Source organism: Octopus bimaculoides, chromosome 16, assembly GCF_046866305.1.
Source record: "Octopus bimaculoides isolate indiv1 chromosome 16, ASM4686630v1, whole genome shotgun sequence".
Classification (NCBI taxonomy): domain Eukaryota; kingdom Metazoa; phylum Mollusca; class Cephalopoda; order Octopoda; family Octopodidae; genus Octopus; species Octopus bimaculoides.
The window spans coordinates 44,223,491-44,250,491 of record NC_142943.1 but is presented as its reverse complement, the minus strand read 5'-3'; the positions used below and the strand labels follow the sequence as shown (position 1 = coordinate 44,250,491).

At 36.2% G+C, this 27,001-nt stretch overlaps 1 protein-coding gene across 1 annotated transcript; it reads right to left on the bottom strand.

Moving 5' to 3' along the window:
* Window positions 1-334: 334 nt before the first annotated feature.
* On the bottom strand, window positions 335-27,001 carry LOC106879630 (uncharacterized). Its single transcript, XM_014929290.3, has 9 exons — window positions 24,916-27,001; window positions 15,079-15,210; window positions 14,182-14,281; window positions 13,526-13,728; window positions 11,422-11,694; window positions 9,965-10,145; window positions 8,756-8,968; window positions 7,766-7,839; window positions 335-5,629 (listed from the first exon to the last, which is right to left on the bottom strand). The coding sequence occupies exons 1-9, from the start codon at window positions 25,906-25,908 to the stop codon at window positions 4,787-4,789; spliced, it is 3,012 nt and encodes a 1,003-aa protein (XP_014784776.1). The 5' UTR covers window positions 25,909-27,001; the 3' UTR covers window positions 335-4,786.

The window sequence follows — 27,001 nt, the reverse complement described above, 5'->3', positions numbered from 1 at the left end:
GTAAGGCTTCTAGGGCAAATGTCTTGTATTATAGGGTTGACCAATGCCCTGCGATAATTTGGTAGATGGAAGCCTATCCTGTGTGAACGCCTTTGGATCTACCTCCCCAATGTTTGATTGCTTACATTCCCGTAACTTAGCAGTTTAGCAAAAGAGACAAATAGAATAAGTACCAGTCTTAAAAAATAAGTAATGAGGTTGATTTGTTTGACTGAAACCCTTGAAGGCACTGCCCTAGCATGGCAGTAGTCCAATGACTGAAATGAGTAAAAGAAGATACATATATGACATCCAACCCCAACAAGCATAGTAAAGACATAACAAAACCTGACAGTATATTTTTAATTACTTTATTCTTTCTCAAGTATAACCATTTCAATGGTTCAATCATTAACAACAAATTGTTAATGATTTTCATATTAGTATTATAATTGATTTTCTTTATTAATAATAATGTGGTCATAGAAAGAGGGACAGTGCTCATAGCATTAGCAGGTCCTTTTCTGGACTTGTGGAGGGTGAAGTTGTGCAAGGTTTGATGAGTAGTTTGAAATGTGAGACTATATGAATGACAATGAATGAAGCTCAATAGTATTGTTGATAATCAAAGTATAGTGACAGTATCTAAATATAGTATACATATTAATACATGTAGTTTGTTTGTGTGTGTGTATATATGTATATTTTTATTGTTAGTTAGAAGATGAAAGTTGCAGTACTTGAAGTTTATTTAGTCTCTTCTCTGAGAGTGAAGAGTGTAGTATGGGGTTGGGAAGGGGTAAAAACATGGGGATATTAAATGAAGTGATGTTACCTCAGTTAATCTTTAATAAAGGGAAGGGATTGGGGCAGTGATCAAAGCTTCAGAATGTTTTTGTAGTTCAGGGTTGTGGAAAAGGAAGGTAGGATTGCATGGTTAGTTGGTGTGGAGGAAGTTGTGTAGAGAAGTATGTGTGTTACGGTAGGGTCTGGATTGGGACGGCGCTAGTTGGTTGACCAAGCCATGTGGTGAAACAAGTTGACAAGAGAAACTTCTTTACAAAAATAAAGAGGTATATAATAATAATAAATCATTTTAACAATGGATCAAGTGAAATCAAGTAAGTTGTATAATTAACAGATGGAATTAATTGAATGAGCTGGAGGATTTCAAATGTTGATAGGCTGGTTTGTTTAATTAGAAATCTAATTTAGATTCAGTTAATTTATTCCCTTACACTTTGTTTCCCAATGAACAAACTGCCTTACTGATTGAATCCAATTCAGAATAAAGTGTTTACTCAGACTTGTGAGTCAGGCTGAACAAAGAATAAAGGCTTATTTTAATTAAGAGAAGAGAACTAAATGAAATAATGAAGCATGGAAAAAACCAAAAAAAAAAAAAAAAAACCATGTATACACATAAGTTGTGTACGTGTGTACATACACAAACATGAATCTCACACACACACACACCTACAAGCATACATATAGTGTTGAAAATACACCAGATCAACTAATGCTTGAGTTGTTCCAAAGCTTTATACATTTACATCCATTTATATTTAAAACAGATTTTACACACACACAAAGGTAGACATGACTGGTTGCAAAGCTTACTTCCCAACCATGTGATCTCTAGTTCAATCCCAATGTGCAGCAGCTTGAGTAAATGTCTGCTACTTGACCAAATACTTGTGAATTTGGTAGGCAGAAACTGAAAGAAGATTGTCATGTGTATGTATGTACTCTTCGCTAGATATGCGATGGTTGTAAATGAGCATCATTGTCATACAAATGATGTTCATTTCCAGTCTTCCATAGAAAAACATGCCTAGCTGTGGGAAATATTTCCTTGCTTGGGAACAACTGAGGGTTGGTGACAGGAAGAGCATCGACCTTAGAAAATCTACCTCAGCAAATTCCATCTGACCTGTGCAAGCATATAAAAGTGGATGTTAAAGGAATGAGTGTAAGAAATGCACCCCCAAGGCTGCAAAAAAGAAAAAAAAAAGGAATGTGCGCCTCAAGGTTTGCAATGTTCATTTTGGCCCAAGTTTATTTTAAATAATTCATTTAAATGAAGATCAATGACATGGTTGATGCTCAGTTGGAGTATATCAGTAGATTGATGTTGATCAGAAATATAAACGTACAAGGAGAGATTCTCCAGACAGTTACTGTTGTGGGAAAGAAAACAGAACTGGGTGTGAAGTGCTGAGTATCAGATCTGGGAAGAGAGACTAGTGGGGAGAGGAGACAAGAAAGAAATGGTGACACAATAAAGCAGGAATTCTCTTTGTGGGGTATATGCCTCACTGGTGGAGCCTGAGAAAATTGTGATGGGGCATGGAATCCAAAATATATATTTTCTAGTGGGACCTGGAATTGTGAAAACCTTTTTCTTTTTACAGCAAACATGCTATATCTATACTCAGCCTAGTGAAACCAGTCGCTCCAGCCAAGCATTGTTTGCTACAGTAAGGCGCTATTCCAATGCCTTAGTATAGATATTTTTTCAAGTATGTAATTATGAAATATTAAAAATACTTTTTTTTCTAACCACCGGTAGTGCATACATTTTTTTGATAAGTTATAGAGGAGCCTGGGGGGGAAACAATGTAGTAGAGGGCACAGCCAAAAGAAACGATGATGGAAAGTGAGACTGAATAGGAATGGAAGAAAAATATACAAAGTTGTTGTTATTCAGAAGAGCAGAGATTTCAACAACAGTGGAAAAGAGAGAGAGAGAGGTGGGGGAATCAGTACAACTGAGTGTGTTGTATTTTAAAGATTGGATTAAGCATGGTCTCAGTAAGCTGACATTTGTTTTAATCCATGTTTTTTCAGACAATGAAATGTGTGAGTTTTGGAACAAATTAACAGTTAATCAGGCTGACATATAGGGCTGTGTGTATTTTCAACACCACATAGGTCAAAGTCAAAACCAACATAATATACACACACACACAAAATGTATATGCATACACACTCACAGGGCAACAGCACTGCCTTATCTCCTCATGGACAGGAATGAATAGTTTTCCCATGCAAATGTATGAAGTTTATTAGAATGATTTAACAAAAAAAAAAAAAAAATAGAAATAATTAAAAAGAAAAAAAATGAATCCTTTTAGGCCTTTCTCCCCACCAAATGACCCTTACCTTTCACTGTAGTACTTAATCCTAAATGCTCACTGGACAGATATTAATTTTAATGGGTTGTTAATATACACAATTTATTTTGCTTTCCACCCCCCTTAAAACAAAGAATTTAGCTAACTACTTTGACCCAGTGTATTACTGGTATCTTAATCACAATCCTGGCCCCTACACACTTTAGCAACGGAAATGAATCAAATACAAAGTCAGTTGATTTTGGTAGGATTTTAATCTGAAATGGTTGGTAACATAGGGAAGCAGCAGCAGTATTATAATTATTGTTGTTGGTGTAATAGCAGAAGTGATAGAGAACAACTTAACAACATACAGCTTCCTATCAAACATTGAGTAACTAAGTTCACACCTGACACCAGTATTTGATATTTAAGAGGCTGATAATATTAGATACCAGTAATGTCATGGTTTAGTTCAATCAACCATACCTCTTACCTATAAATTTTTTGCCTTGTACTATCTAAGTTAGAAACTCCTTCCTTATTAATTATTAAAAAAAAAACAGGATTCTTTTCCTTATGATGATTACACTACTCCTACACAATGCATATTTTTTAAATTAAATAATACTTTATTTCAGTTTCAAACTGTCTACTTTTCTTAATTAAGCTGTATCAAATTTAACTACTGAATTTGTGTTCAGCTCAAAGACACACAGAACCAGGTTTAAGATGATTTGAGAAATAATTTCCTAATTAATTAACGACTTAATAACTGTGATGTTCTTTGTCCCCATGTCAATAATAAACAAGCAGAGCTATGATCAAAGATGTTCCAACTAGAAACATTATTAAAAAGTCTATGTGTGCCTGTCCTACAGCAGGATATGATTTGAGAGAGATTTGGCAGCCATGCTTAGCAGGCAGAATGACTTTGTAGAGGTTTCCTAATTGGTTTGGCAATAAGTTAATTAATCTTGCATGGTAGTTAGTTAAATTAAAAAAAAAAAAAAAAAATTGAAGTGTTAAAAAGAGAAATTTCTGCAGGTTTATAATGCTGGTTAATTGAAGATTTAAAATTTTGCATGTATGTTTTTCTCTTTATTTTTAAGTTAAGTAAAAGGGTGGGGTGAAAATGTTAAAATGACAAAAAGAATAATATTAAAAAATGTTGCTGGAAAAAAAAAAACAAAAAAAAAACAATGAAAGTAATCATTTTGAATTTAACATAAAACAAATGAACATGTATGTATATGTGTTTGTGTATATATATATATATTATATATATATAATATTACAAACACACACACACTCATAGAAGTTATGAATTGAAAAACTGATGGTAAGGAAACAAAATACGTGTGAAAAAAAAACAATGGATGGTAAAAATTAACAAATGATTATAAAAGATTTTTTTTTATAAATCAAACCCCCACCAGAAACAAAAAAACAAAAAACAAATGATACCAAAAACTATTTGGGAATTGTTCACCAAACAAGATCAAAAGGCAATGAATAGTTAATATTTAACATAAATGGGGGTGAAATTTTCTTTTTAAACTAAGAGAATAGCAAAATCCCGCCCCAAAACTTCTTTTGTTCTTTGTTTATATTTATTTGCTTACATATTTTTTCTTATATTTCTATTATTGTTATCCAATTCTTTCTTTTTTTTTTTGAAATGATAATTTTCATTTCTCATCAGTTTTTTTCTTTCGATTAGAGTCCATAGTTTTCTCATCTGAAGTGAGGCTTTTGCGTACTAGGAAGACATTACCATCACTGGACTGTTGTAAAGAGTACTCCTGTGGATCATAGGAGTTGCCATACTCATCGCGGAGGGACCTGAACACTTCATGATAGCGGACATTATATTTTTCCTTCATCTCCCTAGTCTGTTTATGAATTAGGCTCCCCTCGCGAAGCAATCTGTCACGCTCCTGGCGCATCTGGATTACTTCTTCCTCCAATGTACCAATAATATCAAGCTTTCTTTTTCGGCAATTCTGTGCTGCCACTTTATTTTTGCCTCGACGACGTATATCCCTAATGAGCCTTAATTGTGGCTCAGGTAACGGGTATTTTCGGACCAAATCATTGAATTCCTCAACTGAGGAATTGATTATCTGGTTCATACTTAAAGGAACTTTCAACTCCTGGAGACGCTTATGGTCTCTTGAAGTTGGACCTCTGTGGTAGGCAGGGATGGTGGCACTGCTGCTGTAGGTTTCACTCCTAGAAATACTTGATACTGAAGGCTCATAACTAATGTTCTGTGTTTGAGGTTGCTGTGGGTAAGTATGGTTGTGTAGAATGTGGTTTGTATTACTTGGATGATAGTTGAAGTCAGTGTCATTTGAAGATGTTGACTGATTGAGCTTAGCCGCCTGTTGGCCATATCTCATAGAGTCATAGCTACAGTAGTAGGTGTTTGGTTCCAGTTTCACAGATTTGCAGCCACTACTACAGCTGTCATAGTCACTGCCACCGGTCGCACCTTCCAGTTGGTCGTATGCAGAAAACTCATTAAACTCCTTAAATAATAAAAAATGTGATAAAAATTAGGTATTTCTTAATTTAGCATGCATAAATGTATTTTAAAAAATCTAAATTTCTTTATTATCATTTTTATCAGAGCTGTGTGGTAGCTCCTGTGGAATATCTTCGTAAGAGGACATAAATTAATACAGGTGATAACATAGATAACATTTATAATAATATAAGAAATGATAGGATTTTATGTATGGATGTCTATGTGTATATGTGAGTGTATGCATGTTATATATGTGTGTGTGTGTGTGTGTGTGTGTGAGTACACACACACATACACTATTTCACCTGTGTGTAAATCTAAAAGTTCATACACACATACACATTTGGGTTTACACACTGGAGAAATAGTACTGTTTATATGTAACAAAGTTTAGTTATTCAGAACTGATATTCTACACTGTTGTTCCTATAAATTTCTGGGTATGTGTTCTCTATAAAGGTCAAAGGTGTTCTAGCCATGACCACTCCATATTATTTTTCTCATGTAGTATATCAATGATTACATTATCAAAGCTGCTCTTTCTTTTTAAAATGGCATGGTTTGGTGAGAGAGATTTGATAACTATTTCTAGCCATCTCTAGTCGCTATATAGACACTCCCCTCACCATAATATTAATACAATTGTATTTGCATCCGAAATAACATCATCATCATTATTTAACGTTTGTTTTCCATACTGGTAGGGGTTTGACAGGAGCTGGCCAGTTGAAGAGTTGCTTGGGTTCCATGTCTATTTTGGCATGGTTTCTACAGCTGGATGCTCTTTCTAATGCCAATCAATCTACAGAGTGTACTGATTGCTTTTACATAGAACATGGGTGCATTTTATGTGGTATTGGCAGCCACAACCCTGCAAAATTAGAATCACTCAGCTGAAGAGGGGTGTAGAGGACATGCCTGTATGTGAAGACAACCACAATTTTACTTAGCTTGACATGTCTTCTCAAGCACAGCAAACCATCAGAAGTCTCAGTCTCGTCATCTCTTCTGTGAGACCCACTGTCTGAAGATCCTTTCTCCCCACTTCAACTCACACCGTTCTGGGTCTTTACCAAAACTTCAATTAACATGTCACACCAACAACCACTTCCACATCACATTATCACCATAACACTACAACCAAACCAATACATTAACAACTCCTACCACACCAGCAACTCCTACCACACAAATAACGCTGTCTTATCTATCTACATCACTTTTACCATTACTAAAATGATTCTGAAGTACCAATTCTGCAATGCCTGTTGTCTTACTGTCCCCAAACCTCTCCTATAAAGTACAATCTCTCTGTAATTCCTTCCATATACATTCACTACAGGCATCTAGTTAAACATCAAAACCTCATTATACTGGTGAGGCATGGGGGAATCGATTACATTGACCCAGTGCTCAACTGGTACTTATTTTATCGACCCCAAAAGTATGAGAAAGTTAAAGTTGACTTTGGCAGAATTTGAACTCACAATGTAAAGCTGGACAAAATGCTATTAAGCATTTTGTCCAGCATGCTAACGTTTCCGCCAGCTCACTATCCTTGCAATAATAATAATAATAAAGTTTCATATTTTAGCACAAGGCCAGTAATTTTGGGGGCAGGGCAAAGTCAGTTATGTTGACCCCCAATTCTCAATTGGTACTTATTTTATCAACTCCAAAAAGATGAAAGGCAAAGTTGAACTTGGCCGACTTTGAATTCTGTTGGCTTGTTACATTAATAATAATAATAATAAAAGCAAAGTTGTCCTTGGTGGTATTTGAACACAGAACAAAAAGACCGAGAATAATACTGCAAAGCATGTTCTTTGATGCTTTAATGATTCTACCAGACACATATACACATACTCATGTATTAGTTCGTAAGAACTGACATATAAAATACTCAGTCCGTGTGTTGGAAGCAGTAGGATGTTGGGCAAAATAGCTTTATGTCCCTTTAAGTCCTACATTCAAATCCTATTCAGATTGTTTCTCATTCTTTTTAGATTAATATTAGAAAGAGTAATAAGTGGTGCATGGGGTCAATGATACGGGTAGAAATCTTTTCGGAATGGCACCCCATGATGGCAACTGTTAATGAGAGAAACAAGTAAAAGAATAAATATAAAAAAAGTACCTGTAGAGGAGAAGCAGAACTGGCCAAAGAACAAACAGCTGAGTCTCTACTGGCATCATCGAAAGATACCAGATCTAGAAGAATATAGGAATAAGGAAATATATAAAATATATCAAACTGAAATAGAGAAAGAAGGATGGAAAGAAACAGTAATAACAAACCAATCAAAATATAGTAAAGATCTAGTGTAAATAGGCATATTGGAAATAAAGTGTGGATTATAATAGAGTGAAGATATAGAAAAAGAGGGACTAAGGACTTAGTATTCAACGAACTCATTTCTCATGTCTTTCTTGCTCTTTCTCTTTCACACAATTCTTATGGAAGTTAATCTTAAGAGGTTGAACTTTATCAAAGAGATAAGGGATTGTAATAAGTGGCAATACACAATACTAGAAAAATCTCATTCAACCCATGCAACACAGGAAAAGCAGATATATTCTAAAGGTGTTAATAATCCACACCATAGGATAATAATCCACACCATAGGATAATAATCCACACCATAGTATAAATTTTTCCTCCTTAGCCATGGAGGAGAATTTGACAGCAGGATTGTAAAGTCAATAGACATACCTGTGTTCTAGTTTATTTTCTTTTGATATTTTGATGCCATGAATTGGTATACAATTGACTAATGTTGACTACCTCACCCCAGCTGAATAGAACAATAGAATATTGCAGCTTTCAATACAGCCTGGATAGTAGCATTCATAAATCAGCCAAACTGTAACATCAAATGTCCAGTTACTGCATGACAGTTGCCTGTCTGTCCCATCATCATGGATGGGACTGGATATAGACTGATGAACAGATGAAGAAAAGAGGAAAGAGAAATATATGCATACACTCACACACACACATTTGCACACAAACACACACACATTCATACAACATGCTAGACTGGAAATCTAATATATACATATATCAGAGAAGGAAACAGAACAAGTGAATGCAGGTAAAAGAGCATGATCTTCAAAGAGGCTCTACCTTCAGTTATATTGGGTAAGTCGATGTTTGTCATCATGTTCTGTTGTAATGCTGGTAAAATCTTCTCCATCTCCATCATGGACTCACTTTCATTGATGCTGGTGGTCATATTCGGGAAGAGATAGTTTTGGTTGTCCCATTCTGGTGGATTACAGGAACTGTGGTTGTTGATGGCTGTGCTGCAGTTTGCAGTTGATACAGAAGCATTTAGACCTTGATAGATAGGGGAGAGAGAGATATAGATAAAGATCTCAATAGATTTCCCTGTGTGTGGCGGTCTGAGTAACAAATAATTAAGATAATTAAGGGGAAAACAGAGTTGTTAAAACATACAGAAAAAAAAAAAGATCTTAAAGTTATGAGAACAGTTTTTTTTTGTGAGGTGGACTTATTGTATCTTTCCACAAGAGGAAAAAAAAAATTGGGGAAAATATTCATAAATGGAACAAGTTTTAGTTTCAGGATGCTGGTTCTTGTGGAAGAGATGAGAGTAAAGCATGATGAATCGTAGTAGTTAAGTTTAACTCTTATGTTGCCATATTCCTGTTGAGATATTATGTCTGTTTCAATTAATTTTGAAAATAATGAAGAATTTAGTAAAATAACTTATTATTGAGGTGGTGTTTAGAAACTAAATTAACATGAAATTTTGATATTCCCTTGTTTTTGCACTGTGAGTCTAATTATCAACATTGCTACCATAATTACTGTTTTAAAGTCAGTTTTCTTCATAATGTTATGGGTTGGAAGAATCCACAACCCCATTTGTCTTGATCCTGCATAATCTCATCTGTAGGGCCTAATACCTTCAAGTCTGATTCATCTTGCCTCCCTATTTTACTTTGCTGAAACAAAATGATATGTAACTATATACTACAGAATAGGTTTCTGACACTCAACCACTTATGTTGTGTCTTTGCTCATAGTTTCTATCACTATTAAAACAATCTTATGAGTGAACATCTATAAAGTTGCTTAACTTGCTAGAAATAACAGCCAAATCTACCTCCAATCACACTTATTGTTTAAAATAAGAGAACATATAAATAAAAGTTCTGTATTTGGAAAAAAAAAAAAAAAAAAAAAAAGACATTAGGATGGTCACAGTTGGAATGCCTCTGATCAAAGACCAGCTGCATCACGGTTGACCTGAAGTTAAACAACAATTATTGTTTAAAAAAAAAATACAAAAGTATTAATAATACTCACTTGTGTTCAAATTATTTCCACATCCAATGTCACCAGATGGAATTGGAAGTGTTGCATTTTGAATGAGCTCTGGACAATGAGTTGAATTATCTGCACTGGTGCCAGCTGTAGTCATTTCCAAAGAACCACTGATTTCTCTCCACCAATTATCAAGACTGTTCTGACGTTCACAAGTTGGCAGCTGGAGTAGAGAAACAAACATAAAACCTACTGCAAAACACAATTGCACACATACAGTGTCTAAGCAAACAAACATTCAAACAATAAACTTGCAGAATCATAAGGAGCATGGAACAAAATACCTTGTGGTTAGCTGAGGTGCTTCACAATCCTGCAGAGATCAACTTTACCTTTCTTCCTTCCAGGGTCAATAAAACAAAGTATAATTCAAGTACTGGGATCGAGTTAATTAACTAACCATTCCCACCAAATTTGTGGTCTTGTGCCTACGTCAGAAACATCAGCAACATCATCATCTGGATTGGAAATGCTTTGCAGTATTTGTTCACATTCTGAGTCCAAATTCTGTCAAAGTCAACTTTGCCTTTCATCCTTTTGTGGTCGATAAAATAAAGTACCAGTCAAGTACTGGAGTCGATGTAATCGACTTGCCCCCCACCCACCCTTAACATTGCTGGCCATGTACCAAAATTAGAAGAAATTATTATTGCCAGAGTTTTACAGAAAATGTATAGCATTGTACTAAAGAGCTTGTTACAGCTATCTCCCTTTACATTTATAATTCCTCCCAAAGGTCATTAAAACTTAAGTACCAAATACCGAAGCTGATTATTAACTTTACTACAATCACCAAAATTGAAAACTTGTGCTTGTTCTAGAAATGCTAATATATTTCAATGCCTTAACAATATTCCTTTATTTTTTCGCCAGTGCTTTACAATAACTTAGATTCGTCCTTTCTTTTCCGTACTTTGCCATCTCATTTTCAAATAAAGTTCACTGGAACAGAAACATTGATGGAAAATTCTATTGAAAGAAAACTCCACTTTTTCCCCCCATGCTATCTCTCTCTATTACCTTTCCCCACTCTCTTTCTCCCTTACTCTTCCTGTGATATCCCTTTCGAAAAAGCAACTTTTCTACTCATAATTTTGATAACCAGAATTTCTTTCATGATTATGATTTACATTCATTTGCTACAATTGTGAGATTGAAACAATGTGAAGCAGATATATATATATATATATATATATATGTAGAGAGAGAGAGAGAGCGAGAGAAGTATAAAGATAGAATGTGAACAAGAGACAGAGAGAAGTCGAGATAGAATGTGAAGGAAAGAGAGAGAGAGAGAGGAATGTATAGAGAAAAGGTTGGAGAAGAAGAGAGTGAGAAGGAAGGAGGAAATACATAGGCAGAGGTGTGAGAAACAAACAACAAAAAGAAGAGAAGAAGTAAATTGAACAAAAGAGAAAGAAGGAAGCCAAGAAACTCACAGTAGATTGAGAATGTTCTTGAAAAGTGTTGTGAATTGGTGTGTTGTATTCAGTACATGGGTTGAGGGCAGTAGAAGTAGTAGGACAAGGCAATAGGTTACAGTTGAACTGCGATGGTAGAATTGGTTCATACTGTTCAGTTGCGGCATTGCTGAAGTTGGCAACTGGGCAGTTAGCCAGGTATTGTTCCAGCTCAAAGACGGTCTGCTCACTGGTGGTATTCTTATTTGCATCGATGTCTAAAGTTTGCAAGGCTTCTTCTAGTGTAGAGTTCTTGAGACACAAATTAAATTGAGAGAGAAATAAAGTGTTATTTTAAACATACTCAAAGTAAAATAGAAGAAAATTAATTATTTAAAAAGAAAATTAATAGGGGTTTGTTGACTAACCCTTTTGAAATGAAGCCTATTGATGATTTTATACTGAAAAAGACAAAGTTTGTTTTCGTGAAATATATTATTTCTTTGACTGGTAGAGACTCCCTAACCAACACGATTCTTTGGCTACAGATGCACTTTCTTTTGTGCTTTTCTTATCTCTACAATGGTTTCCACCTTCTGAACTAGTTCTCTGGATGCCTTCTCTACCAAGTCTTTCTATTGTGTCACCTTTCACATTATGAACACTATGTCCAATCCAGTATCCCCAGAAATGCAATCTTCTAGAACACTCTTTCATGACGTGTACATGTACTTCCTTCAGATTTTGACTTACGTGAAACATCCTGTTGCAAAGTTACCACTCTCTTCCATCCAATTTACAAGCTTAATAAAACAAAAAATGGGGGAGGATTTCTGTGAGGTAGCTCAAACTCCTAGAAACAACAGCACCCAGAAGATGTTACCCAACTGATCAGTTGATCGGCATAAAGTCACTCATTATTACGCTTCAGCCCCTGGCCTGTAGGCTTACTGTCTCCTCTCGCTCTCTGTGCCTTTTCTACCCCTGTTCTTGGCTGGGGTAATGAAACCTCTGCTCAGACATTCCTGTTCACTCATTACTCTCGTCTCCAACTCCCTAGAGCCAGTCCCATTCCAGGAACATTGGCCAACAGGAATTCCTTTTTGTTCATGTCTTTCCTGCAGCTGTTGACTTATAAAGATTCTAGAAGCACATTACCTGTTTTGTCATATTTCTATAGAAATACACAATCTTTGTTTCAAATTATTTTGAAAATAAGGAATTTGGTAAAATGAATTTGCCATCTTTAAGCTGGTGCTTGGTGCCAACACGAAATTTTAATGGAAGGTTTTAATTTACACCAGTTTAAAACAGGAAGTTCATATCAGAACTAGGGACAGTTTTGGGAGGCTGGTCTCAGAAGGGTTAACCCTTTAGCATTCAGATTGCTTAATCAAATGTAATGCTTATTTATTCACATTAAAAAAAAATTATTCTGTATTATCTTGTAGCTTTGAGATTTCAAAGATGTGACTGTTTTTAGAATGACATTGCAGGGTAGGTGTGAGAGACAAGATATGGCTGGTTTGAATATAAAACAGGTAAAATATTTAGGCTGGATATGGCCGGTTTAAATGCTAAAGGGTTAATCTCACTGGTCATGGTGGACCTGCAAAGGCCTTGGGTACAGCTTCTCCTTCTAGAGCCAGCAAATCATCATCATCATCATAAAGAAACAAATAAAAAAACAACACAAGCTCTCTCAAATTACAGCCTACTGTAGTTGTAAAAATGAGACATGTGCACCTAAGATAATGCAGGTCTGGAGGAAATATGCCTTAAACAATGATACGATAATTATAGCTTGAAAGTCTTTGATCAGGTCTGCAGAAACAGGATTTAGGGCTAAACATCAGCACACAAAACAATAACTGCCAGAGAGAATTTAATTGGAAAGAGAATGAACGTGGTAATTTTTTCATGAGTATGTGGTCAATTTTGACATCTATGAGATTGGTCAGTTTCATCAGATATTTTATTTGAGCAACGAGAGAGAGAGACTATGCAGAATATGTTATTGGTTCAAATGGTCAATTCAGAAACCATTTCCTTGGTTGTGAAATGTTGGTGTCAAACCAACTTCAGTTTGGTGATAAAATATAAAAGCGCAAGGGCTAAGAAATTTGACAGTAAATTAACTTACCAATAAATTTGAAGTTTGGTATTGGCAAGAATTGGTTTGTATATTTGTAAGGTCAGTCTGGAGTTGGGGTATTGGCATAGGCTGCGGAATGCATGGCTGCTGCTGCTGCTGTTGTTGTTGTTGTTGCTCGAGAATGTTTGTTGTGTTTGGTATTAGGGGGATGTTTAAAGGAGGAGCTGGTTGATAGAGTGGAATCCATTCTCCTGAAGTAGACAAATAAAGAAAAAAAGAAAACCCCATCATGAGCCAGGACTCCAATCTAGTTTTAGTTTGTGTGAGAATGTGTGGAATATAAAAATCACAATAAAAAACAGGCAAGGGTTGGTGATAGGAAGAGCATCAGGCTGTAAAATTTCATTTCAAAATCAATTCTTGTCCAAACCACACTAACATGGAAAATGGATGTTAAAACAAATCAACAAATGAGTAATATATATATATATATATATATATATATATATATATATATATATATATATATATATTTATTTAATCACGGATACACACAACATATATACTTAATGAATGCTGAGATATTCGACTGTTGACAGTCCAGCTCAGGTGAGCTATTTGCTAAAGTATGTTATGCTTTGGTCTGTCTCTTACACACACACTGGAGCTAGATAGAAAGACAGAAAAAAATCCAAGGAACTGACCTGTTTCAATGTCTTGGGTATAGTTGTCTGTGAGATATTGTTGTTCTAATCGATGCTGTTTGTCTTGTAATTTCAACTGAATATGTTCATATTGTTTTTGCTAAAACAAAAATAAAACAAACACAACTGTAACTTCCTGGAATGGTCACTGGAATTGTTGTTGTTGTTAAATGTGATTGCAACAACTTGATATTGGAGTGCAAAGCATGTCAGTGTTGAAAGTTTAATTTCTGATCAAATATATTTGAATAGATTTATGTAAATATGTCGGTGTTTAGAGGAAGAGTGATGAGAAGCATTCACAGAAAGCAAAAAAAATAGATACATGGTTCTCTGTGTGAAAGCTGTCATTCACTCTGTGACCAAGAAAGAGTAACTGGTCCCTAATGAAGTTTTAATAAAAGTTGAAACTAGTCAGTTTGATCCCTTTTCTTGATCAGATAAAGAGAAAAATACCTGTCGTTTAATCATAACATTTATTTCTCCTAAGTTTACTAGAAGCATATGTTTGCATGCTTATACACATGCTGCATTTATTACCAACTCACTACATTTACCCTGTCAGCAATGAGCCAGCATTATTTTGTCCTGATATTTAATTTCTTTTAAACATCAAAATGAAATTACAATTATTACACATCATAAATATATTTAACATATAATCAAAATGACATATCTTAAAAACACAACTAACAAACAGGCTATTATGACATGGCATTTTCTTCCCTTATCTATAGGTCACATGATGTTCTCTTACTAAAACGTCCTCTTCTGAAGATGTAAACTTCAGTGATGTCAGAAAGAGCCCAAGAGGTGATAAAACACAGCATTTACTCCCTTTTATGATTACAGTGAAAAACGATCACCAAAGGTCAAAGGAGTTTGAAATACACCTACCTTCTCACGCTCCTTTTGCAAGGCAATTTCTTGCTCCCGTTCAAGTTCTCTTCGCAGTGTGATGTCATAGACCTCTCTCTGGACTCCCAAATCAATATCTTGGAGATAGAGCACATCGATCAAATCAAGGTCCTACAAGTAAATAAATAAATATCAGCATGATTAGAAAGTGGGTTAGAAGTTGAATATTAATATGTATGTGTGAGTGTGTCTGTGTGTGTGTGTGTGTGTATATATATATATATATATACACACACACACAGCCTTTTTGTTTGTTTATTTCACCGTTTCGTTTTCCTGTCTTGTTTTCCATCCGCCACTATCCTCCACGAAAAAAAATTTAATTTGTGTTCGTGGGAAGAGCCATTTTAACGATGTGTCCTGCCCTAACTCTTCGAAACGCCGGTGTTTTAATGGTGGCAGCTGATGAAGGATATGTTCTCTCTGTGGCCTGCTTGTTTTTTGTAACTTGTTTATCATTTTGTCCATGTTCTTTTGCAACGTCATGTACCCAGATATGTATCTATATGTACATGTAGATGAAGGTTTGTACATACATGTACATATACTCATATATTGCTTGTTTATATATATATACTGCATGGAAAGCAGACGTTAAATGACAACGACGATGATGATATATATACAAATATATATATATATATATACAAATATATATGTGTGTGTGTGTGTAAATTTGTGTTTGCTCCCCACCATTGCTTGACAATCAGTGTTGGTTTGTATGTGTTCCAGTAACCTAGCAGTTCAGCAAAAAAGACCAAGAGAATAAGTACAAGACTTAACAAATGATAAATATTGGGGTCAATTTGTTCAACTAAACCTGTGGTTCTCAACCATATTTTGTCTATGGACCCCTTTGAATCCTATTTTACTCTAATGGACCCCCACATAACCATTCAACGTCTAAAAAAATCTTATTGTATTTTGAGAACAACTGAACTAAACACTTCAAGGCAGTGCCCTAGTATAGCAGCACTCCTATGGTTGAAACAACTAAAAGGTATATACACGCAGACACATTCTTGAAGAGATCTGCCTGGTTTTTTTTCTAAACCCCAAATAACAGAATGCACTTGACATAGTTGTCTTATAGTCATTGGTTGCTACACTACTGACTGATTAGAAATTATCTCCCTTACTAATTAACGACTGAGGAGCTGTTTTAACCCTTTAGCATTCAAACTGACCATATTCTGCCAAATATTCTACTTATTTTATGTTCAAATCAGCCAGATCTGGCCTCTCATACCTATCCTACAATGCCATTCTAAAAATAAAACAATCATATCATTGAAATCTCAAAGCTATGAGATAATGCATGATTAATTCAAAACATGATAAATAAGCATTATATTTTATAGAGTAACATGATTAAAGTCTACTGATGCTACTGCACTAGAGAAGACAGAACATATTGAAAAATATGAAAGTGTTCTATTTATTTGAATTAAGATAGGTATAGAAAAAAGTATATGTATGCATCATCATCATCAGCAGCATTTTAATGTTAACTTTGCTATGCTTACATAGGCCAAACAGAATTCATTGAGGCAGCCTTTCTCTGCTGAAATACCCTTCCAATCACCAACCCTGACCCGTTTTCATAGAAGACTGGAAACAAAGAACATTAATTACATTACATCCATTTACAACTATTGCATGATGACAAGACAAAAGGACACAAACGCACACCCATATATATGCATATGTATTTGCCTCAGATGCCTTGCAGTAGGACTGAACCTAATGCCACATGGTTGAGAGACAAACATCATAATCACAAAGCTATACTTACAACACAGAAGCATTCCTGATTACACACATTGTAAAGATTGAAAATTCTTTCTTTCTAGCAGCCCCCCCCCCCAATATATCTGCCCAATCATCTAGTAAGGTTTACACAAAAGTACCACTTCCATTTAACAATTGCTAATCATTCACTACTTCCAATTTCACAGCTGAACTCTTAACAGAAAGGGGAGAGAGAGAAGGGAATAAAAAAAAAAATATATATATATTCTTTTTTTTTTTTTTACTTGTTTCAGTCATTTGACTGCGGCCATGCTGGAGCACCGCCTTTAGTTGAGGAAATCGACCCCAGGACTTATTCTTTGTAAGCCTAGTACTTATTCTATCGGTCTCTTTTTGCCGAACCGCTAAGTTACGGGGACGTAAACACACCAGCATCGGTTGTCAAGTGATGGTGGGGGGACAAATACAGACACACAAACACGCATACATATATATATATATATACATATATACGACGGGCTTCTTTCAGTTTCCGTCTACCAAATCCACTCACAAGACTTTGGTCGGCCCGAGGCTATAGTAGAAGACACTTGCCCAAAGTGCCACGCAGTGGGGCTGAACCCAGAACCATGTGGTTGGTAAGCAAGCTACTTACCACACAGCCACTCCTGCGCCTATGTATATATAATTGATATAATGTATGTGTGTGTGTGTGTGTGTGTGTAAGGCAGTGCTCCAGTCAAATGACTGAAACAGTAGAAAACTAAAAGAACACACTTATACAGTCACAAACACATACAACCTTGGAAAGCTGATGTAAAATTGTGTAACTAACCTATTGAGGATCAAAAACAATAGACTATAGCAATAGAGAAATAATTCAGAATTCAGAGGACAGTTGTTTAACAGGATTCACACAGAACATAAAACAATAACACCACCGCCACCCAATATTTTGGTCTCGATTGTCAAAGCCTGGTTTCATGTCATCAAGGTTATAGTAAAACAAATTGGGTTGGATATATTAAATTAAAAATGTGACTTGTATATTATGTAAGTGTAGAATGTGAAGGTGGGGTACCAGAACTAACTAAACTAGTACTGAATGATAAAAGAAACCGAGGAAGTTTAACTCTTTTGTTACTAACCTGCCTGAAACAGTCATTAGTTCTACAATATAAGTTCCCTAAATTAAAACCATCCATCAAAATACTGTGTAAATTTATACCCTAAACACTAGCTAAATAATCACAAAATAATTTTAATAACTTCTCTGTTATCAAAATTAATTGAAATAAAAGTAATGCATTTCAAGAGAAATAGAGTTAATGAGAGAAATGATGCCGAGAGAAGAGCAGTAGTGCCAATGTTTGTACTTGTTCAAGCAAGAACTCGTCAGAAAACTAAGATGATGGGCAAAGGTTTGGCATTTTGCTGGGAATGAAAATGTAAAAGAAAAAGAAAAAAAAAAAAAGTCTTCAGGATTCAGTTTTGTGGCATGTAGAGCATTCCTGTGAATTTTACTGTAATTGTCCAACAAATAAGTCTTGGCCATCCACAACTTGGAATGATTGTATTTACTACCCTCAGAGGTGACAGAAAGCACTACAAAAGTTTGAAATTTTTTGAACAGCTCAAAGAACACATTCTTGTAGAAATACAAATAGTCCAGCAAGTCTAATCAGAAATGACTGAGTCAAGTAAGTATTTAAGGAAAATAATGAAATACAGAAAAACTTAATGTTACCCAAAATAAAAGAGATTGAAAATAAACACAAATCTAAAGATTTTTTATTTATTTATTGATATTGATCTGCTGATTCTAGTTTAATAGCAATCATACTACAGTGGTAAATTAGTGAGGTCTGACATTTTAATAAAAACGGGTTTTCTGTGAATGTAAAACCTGGGCACAGAATAAATGGAGTGTGAATGGAATCACATAAAACTTAAAGTTTGTGAATCTGGGCTTAACTTGAATAATGATAAGGAGAGGTTGGTGTACCATGAATAATGATGTGGTGGGAGGAAGTTTACTTGAATAAGGATGACTGATGGAGGAGGAGAGTGTGTGATAATGAGTTTTATCACTCCAGAGAAATATCTTTCCCCAATTTTCTATTTATGAATATCCTTTTTGCCATTAGGGCCAACACAGATACAAACATCACATGTATGTACATCACATGTATGCATGTGTGTGCATGTAATATGATACAGATGTATGGATGCAGCATGGCTGGATAATTAAGTTTGGACCTCAATCACGAGGTCTCTGATTTAAAACCTCTGCTAACAGGTTGGGCAAGTACAGACTTCCAGTGAAGGCACATGGCTCAATGGTTAGAGTTTCAGGCTTACAATCATGAGGTAGTGAGTTTGATTCCTGGACTGGCTGTGTGTTGTGTTCTTGAGTAAAACACTTTATTTCACGTTGCTCCAGTTCACTCAGCTGTAGAAATGAGTGCCAAGCTGTATTGGCCTTTGCCTTTCCCTTGGATAACATTGGTGATGTGGAGAAGAGAGGCTGGTATGCATGAGCGACTGTTAGTCTTCCATAAACAACCTTGCTCAGACTTGTGTCTTGTAGGGGAACTTTCTAGGTGCAATCTCAAGGTAATTCTTGACAAAAGGGGTTTTTTACTCTACATTCTGTCTTCCAGTAACCTTAGATTAACATAAAACCTCGGAGTAAAATTAGGTAGAGTGAAACTGTGCGTACAGTGGGAGGGGGTCTGTCAGATGAACATGTAATTCAAATATCCATCCTCATAACACTATATTAATGATTCTACTGGAGGGTGACATTAAGGGTACACAAGAGCATTCTACATACATTATAATACAATGAGCTCTGAGTATTCAGTTGATTGAACAACTAACTACTCACTGCTCAACTCAAATGTCAACAATCACTTACTTTAGTTCTATTTTACATATAAATGTAACCCTTTCTACTATAGGTACACGGCCTTAAATTACATCAACCCTAATGCTCAACTGATACTTATTTCACCGACTCTGAAAGGATGGAAGGCAAGGTCAACCTCAGTGGAATTTTAACATAGAAGGCCAGAAAAAATGCAGCAAAGAAGAGGCCCTTTGTTGCCAGCAGAGGTAAGAGCTCTCTGAACTTTGCCCAGCCTATTCTTATTCTCACAACTATGCTCTTGGAACATCTACCTCTGCTACTAACTTGGTTACCTAGATAACAGAAGCTATCTACTACCTCTAGCTTACCCCCTGACAGTTGGGGTTTATTTTCAGTACATATTACTTAGGCAATAATTGAAGATGACCTAAAAGTGACAAGCTAAGGAGAGAAGAGATGGGATGAACTGGGATAAGAACATCGTAGAGGAAGGAGTAATGGGATACAGGCAGGCATACACTTTTCCATGCTTGCATGGGCCAAATGGAATTTGTTGAGGCAAATTTTCTAAAGCCAAGATGCTTTTTCCCATCAGTAACTCATTTGTTTTCATGCCTGAACAGGGAAAAGCAGATGCAAATGTGATGATTTTATATATATATATATACAGGGTGCGGTGAATAAACTGCCGTCTAAATTATGCAAAAATGAAAATAACACTGACATCTCGTTTTAACAGATATATTTATCAAAATTACATAGAAATATCTTGAAATACTAAAGAGTAAATTTATTCAATAAAATTGCCATTGGCTTCAACCACAGCTTCCAGACGACTTCAGAATCTGCTGCAACTCTTCTGGATGGTCTCCTTGTTTAAGTTGGTGAATGCTGCCATAATCCTTGCCTTCAGTTCATCTTTGGTGTGTTACAAGGAGCTTTGTTGGTCTCGCCCTCAACTGCACCCCACACATAGTAATCAAGAGGGTTGCAGTCTGGGGAGTTAGGTGGCCAGATGTTAGGGGGTGATGTGGTTGCAGAAATTGTCTGACAGCCATGACTGGGTTCTCTTGCTTGTGTGGCATGGTACAGAGTCCTGTTGCCAGACTTAGAGTCTTCTGGTCGCCATCCTCTTGGGCAGCACTACCTCCTCCAGGCACTTGATGTAGGCCTCTGTGTTGAGTGTGAGGCTGTGTGGGAAGATGAATGGAAGCATAATGTTGCCATCACAAGTGATCACTCCAAACACTATGATGTTGAGTGGATGTTTGATTTTTATCACTCTCAGCACATGTTCTCAGATTGATGTCCAAACACTCTGAAATGTTGGTATTGGAGCTTCCAGTGTGAATGCCAAGCAGTAGAGCATGTCTTTTCCAAATTTCTGGCAGAGTGAATTGTGTCATGGTGTTGTTTTTCTCACAGATGGTGCCCAACTAGCTCTACTATACTGTGTAGTCGACAAAATCAAAAACAAACAATGTGCATGCACAAAATTTAAAATATAAAATGGCGACAATTTACCTATCACACCCTATATATATATATATATATACAGCTATAATAAAAACAATTTTACGATAGAATCTGAAAAGAAGACTTTGTGTGTGTATGTAAATGTTTGTGCAAGTCTTGACTCTGCAGTGTTATTCATTTTCAATATTCTGCAAAAAACAGATCTGCCCATGGGAAATATTATCTTGTATGAAAAGAGGTGAGGGATGGAAACAGGAAGGGTGTCTGGCCTTAGAAAATCTGCGACAATAAACTTTGTTCAGCAAGCATGGAAAAATTGACATGAAAATGAGAGATAGTTTTGGTTGTTTCAGTGACCTGTTGTAGATAAATAGATACTTAAAAAGCATTAGTGATGAAACTATGTAAAAAGCATCTGGTACACTTTATAAAGTAGTTGGCATTAGGAGGGGCATCCAGCTGTAGAATCCAAGCCAAAACAGACTGTGGAGCCTGGAGTGGCCCCTGGTCTTGCCAGTTCCTGTCAAGTTGTCCAACCCAGGCCAGCATGAAAAACTGACATCAAATGTTGATGATGCTATATTGAAAACAAACTGTTTTCCAGTAATATCTTTACCAAGATAATTTTTCATATTGTTGTATGGGTTCCTTGTAGTTTATTTGTAGCAGTAAATGTTCCAAATCTATCATCAATGTTTTTCTAAATCTTCACATTCTCCCCTTCTGGATGAAGTGATGTTGCTGTCTCAAGGCCAATATGAGTAGTGTAGATATAACCAACAGAATTTGAAGTTTTGATTAATGTCATCAGTACACAACTTATAAACAGATACATGTGTATTTCTCCATGCTTGTATGTGTTACATTTTCTTCGACTAGATGCCCTTCCTGCACTCAAACCTGGAACCTTGTGGTTATAAAGTTTTTAGCCATTCAGCCATAAGTTGCCTATATAGATGCTGTATGTGTATGTATATATATATATATATATATATATATATATATATATATATATAATATATATATATATATATACATACATACACATATACACACACACACACACAATACTGGTGATCCTACTACATTTCTTGTGCATTCAGTTTACACAAATGCACTTTATAGAATTCCTACCAAATGTTTTTCTGTAGCTACTTCCCCGACGGTGGCAACGTCTTCTTGTCCTTTCTATTTACTAATATTTTAGTCATTGCTAAATTCAATTTGAGGCTTCTTGATTCTTGGTTTTGTATTCATACATGGAGTTTCTTTTCTAATTCTATTACTGATTCAGCTAAGCAGCCAGTCTTTAACTTCTGTTTTAGATTGGAAGACTATAATGAACGGAAGTGGTCAGGGGATCAAGCCCTGATGGACTTCTAGCCAAATATACTGTTGATTCACACCTTACAAACTGCTCCACTGTAACCAACAAATCACAGAGCAGGGAACAAGTTCCTCCTGGCAAGAAAATTCTCCTTCAGCTGCCTCACTAGGAAGATGGCATCAGTAGTACTTCTTCCTGGCACAGAACCAAACTGCATTGCAGCTATGTTAATTCTGTTTCTAATCAAGTCTGCTATGGCTCTTTCACAAACTTTCAAAACCCGATAGAGCCAGTTTAATATCTCTGTACTTTCTGTTTTCTAGCACATCTCATTTGTCCTTGTAGAAGTTTACAATAATTCTACTATACTAGTTGTGTATGACACCCTTCTACACTTACCTGATTCACTATACAAGTGACTGGCCCATATCCAACTCCATAAGACATTTTAAGAATTTCAGCAGTAATTTCTGATGAACAGGGTGCCTCTATATATCATTAATACCTTTAATCTTTCTCTATCCACATTCTGATGGTTGTCTATCTGACAAAACTGGGGGTTAACATTCATGCTAATACTTACTGCAGTCAACTAAATGGTTGGTCTGTATACCGAGTTTACTTGGGGTATATTATATATATATATATATATATATATATATACGCACATACACACACACATACCCACTCACACATATGTATACATATAATCATTACAGTCAGTTTTTTCCCCCCTATAGCAGGAGCTGAAAACTTATGACAGCATTCTATGGATGGATACCTTTCCTGACATCAACCCTTACTTATATGTATACTTGTATGTAGACATAAATGTGTGTGTGTGTATGTATGTATACACACATGTATATCCACAAACATATATATCTTTATATATGTGTAGGTGGGTGATTGACATGGGTGTATGGTGAAGAACATCTTTCTTCCCAACTTCTACAGGAGCTCTAGGCCTTGAGACTGGATTTTGCAAATTGAAACTGAAAGAACCCTGCCATGTATATGTGTGTTTGTGTGTGTCTATGCCAAATTATCTTGACATTATGCAATAATTGTAAACAAGCAGTGCCCTTTGTTTCAAATCTATGGAAGCATGTCCAATCAATGGGTAAATATTGCTTTGCATGGAAACCGGTGAGAGTTGGCAACAGGAAGAGCATCCAGCAGTAGAAAATCTGGCTCCTCAAATTCCATAAGCATGATGCAAGCATGAAAGAGTGGATGTTAGAACAATGATACATACGTATGTGTGTGTGTGTGTATACATATACACACATCCATTTATATCCACGAGCTCTCTTTTAGTCTGTATACCTGTGAGTGTATGCATATATTCTTTTATACGTTTCAGCCTTCAGGCAGTGGTCATGCTGGAGGCCTGACAGTGATATATATAGATATCATCAGTTTTAATGTTCATTTTCCATTCTTGCATAGGTCAACCGGTATTCGTTGAGACCGGTTTTCTATGGCCGGATGCCCTTCTGTCGCCAACTATATATACACACACACACACACAGAGTACACACGTACATTTCTATATATATGCTTAACCACGTACGTATGCACACAGTTTTGTATACGCAAGGAAGAAAACACATACACACTCACGCGCTCCGTATGTGCTAGGGATCTGACTAAACCTGCGGATATGTTCGCTCTAATAATGGATGCATGAATCATGAATATGCAACAAGTATTTGCATCAACATGATGCTGCCATCCCTTTCACTAGCACTGATTAACAAGCACATCATTTATGTAAACCTGCAAATATATTACTGGTTTCATATATGAAGGTAAGATAATGGCCTATAATTCTGACCACATGCACATGGAACTTTGCAGTTCGTTGCCACTTGTGTTTTCTTTGGAACAGGTGGTCTAGTGGTTAATAGACAATGGAAGGTTTAAATTTATCTAGTTTACTGATGACTAACAAGCCAGACATATGCGATATTTAACATAAAACCTGATTTATAGGAATAAAGATGGTGAAGAAGGCTGGTGGGGGACTGGATTTGTGACATTTTTGTCTTTTTCTCTAATATTTGTAGAATACTCCAACGATCTGTTGGTCCCAGGTCGTATCTGACCGAGTAGACATAAGATAAAATACAATCCAATAATGACTATCCTGCCTTTTTTTTTTCAGACTGTGTATCTAGAATTACAGTACGTCTTCTGTTTTTTAAACACAATGGAAAGCGGTAGTTAAGAGATTTCACTGCTATTTCAGTCAAACCAAGCGATCATATATACATGGAAATATGAAAGCTGTCGATAAACAGATTTACAGAAAGTGTGTGTGTGTGAGAGAGAGAGAAAGAGAGAGATATTTAAATGAGAGGCTGAAAGGAAAGGTATTAATTACCTCGTTAGTCGGATCACTGCTGCTAATTGCATGGCTATTGTTGACTTGACCACTATCATCATCTGTAGCAGTTGGGGTGGAAGTACTGTCCGAATCGTTGACATATGTCTCCAAGTTGGAGATATTTGCAACAGTGTTGTTGTTATTGTTGTTGTGGGGGTTGGTCTCTGAGTCATTGCCATTGGAAATATTTATGTTGTGGCAAGTCGGGTGCGAAACCCCGGCCCCGAGATCAGTAGCAGTGGCAGGTGTGGTAATAGCAGCAGATTGATCTCTTTTTCCGTCGCTGTGAAAATAAGAATTAATCCTATTTAGGTAGTCCACTTCTTCACACGGATGACCACCATGCTCACCGCCGCTTTCATCTTCCGTCTCGTCAGGCACCCTCACCGCTTCGCTATCGTTATTTTCTTCCACCTCTCTGGGGTGATGGTCATTGCTGTGTTGTTCGTGGATGATGTTGTTATCGTGATCATTGTTATTATTAACGACGATGTTGTAGTCGTCGTCATTGTCACCATTATTGCTATTGCTTTCGTTAGAGTTTTCAGTCAGGTGGACCGAGTTTGAAGATTGCTCGGCGCTGACCAAGTAGGTAGAGTAGTCTGTGTGGAAGCCCGGATATCGAACCCGCTGTCGCCGCCGCCGTCCGCGACGCTGCCGGCCGTCACTCTGCGGGAAGTAGTCGTCATAATTGTAAGAGAACGGGTTCGATGTAAGCCGGCGCAGCTCGTTGTAGAAGGACGTCGATAAGATGTGTCCATAGTCGACGTTCTTGAAGTGGAGGTGTTGTCCGAGCGAGTAGAGCTGGTTACGGTTGCTGTCTATGTAGTTGTTGACGCGGCCGTATGCCGTGCTGCCACCCAGGATAATTTCCTGGACCTCCGGGTAGCTGATGTAGTCACTACTAAAATAATTGGTCACATCCGTCCGAAGAAGACTGAGCACAATGGCTAGAGATATTAAACTGTCTGTAAAACATTGTTTGATCATTGTGAACTGTGGAACACAGAACGACGGAGATGGGAGACGGCAACAGATGGACTTAACACACGATCGAACGAAAGAAGGAATTAAAACAACTAAGAACCAAACCTAATTTAAACAAAAGAAAGCTTCAGTGATCTTCGGAGAATCTACCACCTATGTCTATGTATTGAAAAGTAAATTCAAATGTCTTTCACTTGTTTATTAAAGCGAAGCTATAAGATATCGCCACTAGGACAGTTTGGGACGAACAAATAGCCATATTTAAAAATATAAGTGTTCGTCTTAATTTGCTTTAGTACTGTGTCCCATTATCACCTCCATCGTTAGAAATCATAACAAAAGAACAGAAGTCCTTGTGTACAGCTAGTTGTTGCCTTCTATTAAGAATAGCTTAATACCCCTCATTATACATATGTATGTGTTGAGTTTTCCATTAAAATGTTAGTATGGGAGATTTGAAAATCACAAAAATAAAAAGGAAAAGGTACAACAACGACCCCCTCGAAACACCATGAACTGATTCAAATAATTAGAGGACTTTAAATTCCCCTTATTGCTATATTGGGGACAAAACCCCCAATTTTTCTACAGTCTGGCTTCTTATAAACCCTAAATCATTCTTATTAATATTATAAATAAACTAAAAAGACTATTAATGTCTAGAATTAATAATTATTAATATTATAATTACTAATATGAGTTTTTTCTATTTTTTTTATCCGCAAGGGTAGCAGCAATTAATGCCTATATGAACTTCTGCGTATTCCATGCCAGGATTTCTATTTTGTCCCCTAAAGTTTACAACACAAATATAGTTTCAAATAAAAACTGATCCTAAACACTATTGTTGGGTTTGTTGTTGTTTAGTTTCTTTTGTCTTCGGTTGGTTTTTTTGCCTCGCTTTGCTGTTTTTGGAGTGATTTTTTTATATACCCCTGTAATTCCACCCAGACAAACTGGGCCGCCAAGCCAATAGATGTGTGTTACAGTGTTTGTTAGTGTGTTACACTGTATGTAACACAGTGGCTGTTACACTACAACGACGGATTCTAGTGTGACTCATTGAACATTCGAGAAACTACTTCCGGTTAGGAAT

Excerpts from the sequence above, each read along its gene's own strand:
- LOC106879630 (XM_014929290.3), bottom strand. The coding sequence starts at position 25,908 with ATGATCAAACAATGTTTTACAGACAGTTTAATATCTCTAGCCATTGTG. Across the intron at positions 13,729-14,181 it reads TACCCAAGACATTGAAACAG|GAGAATGGATTCCACTCTAT; the intron begins GTCAGTTCCTTG and ends TGTCTACTTCAG. Across the intron at positions 10,146-11,421 it reads AAGAACATTCTCAATCTACT|CTGCCAACTTGTGAACGTCA; the intron begins GTGAGTTTCTTG and ends TCTCTACTCCAG.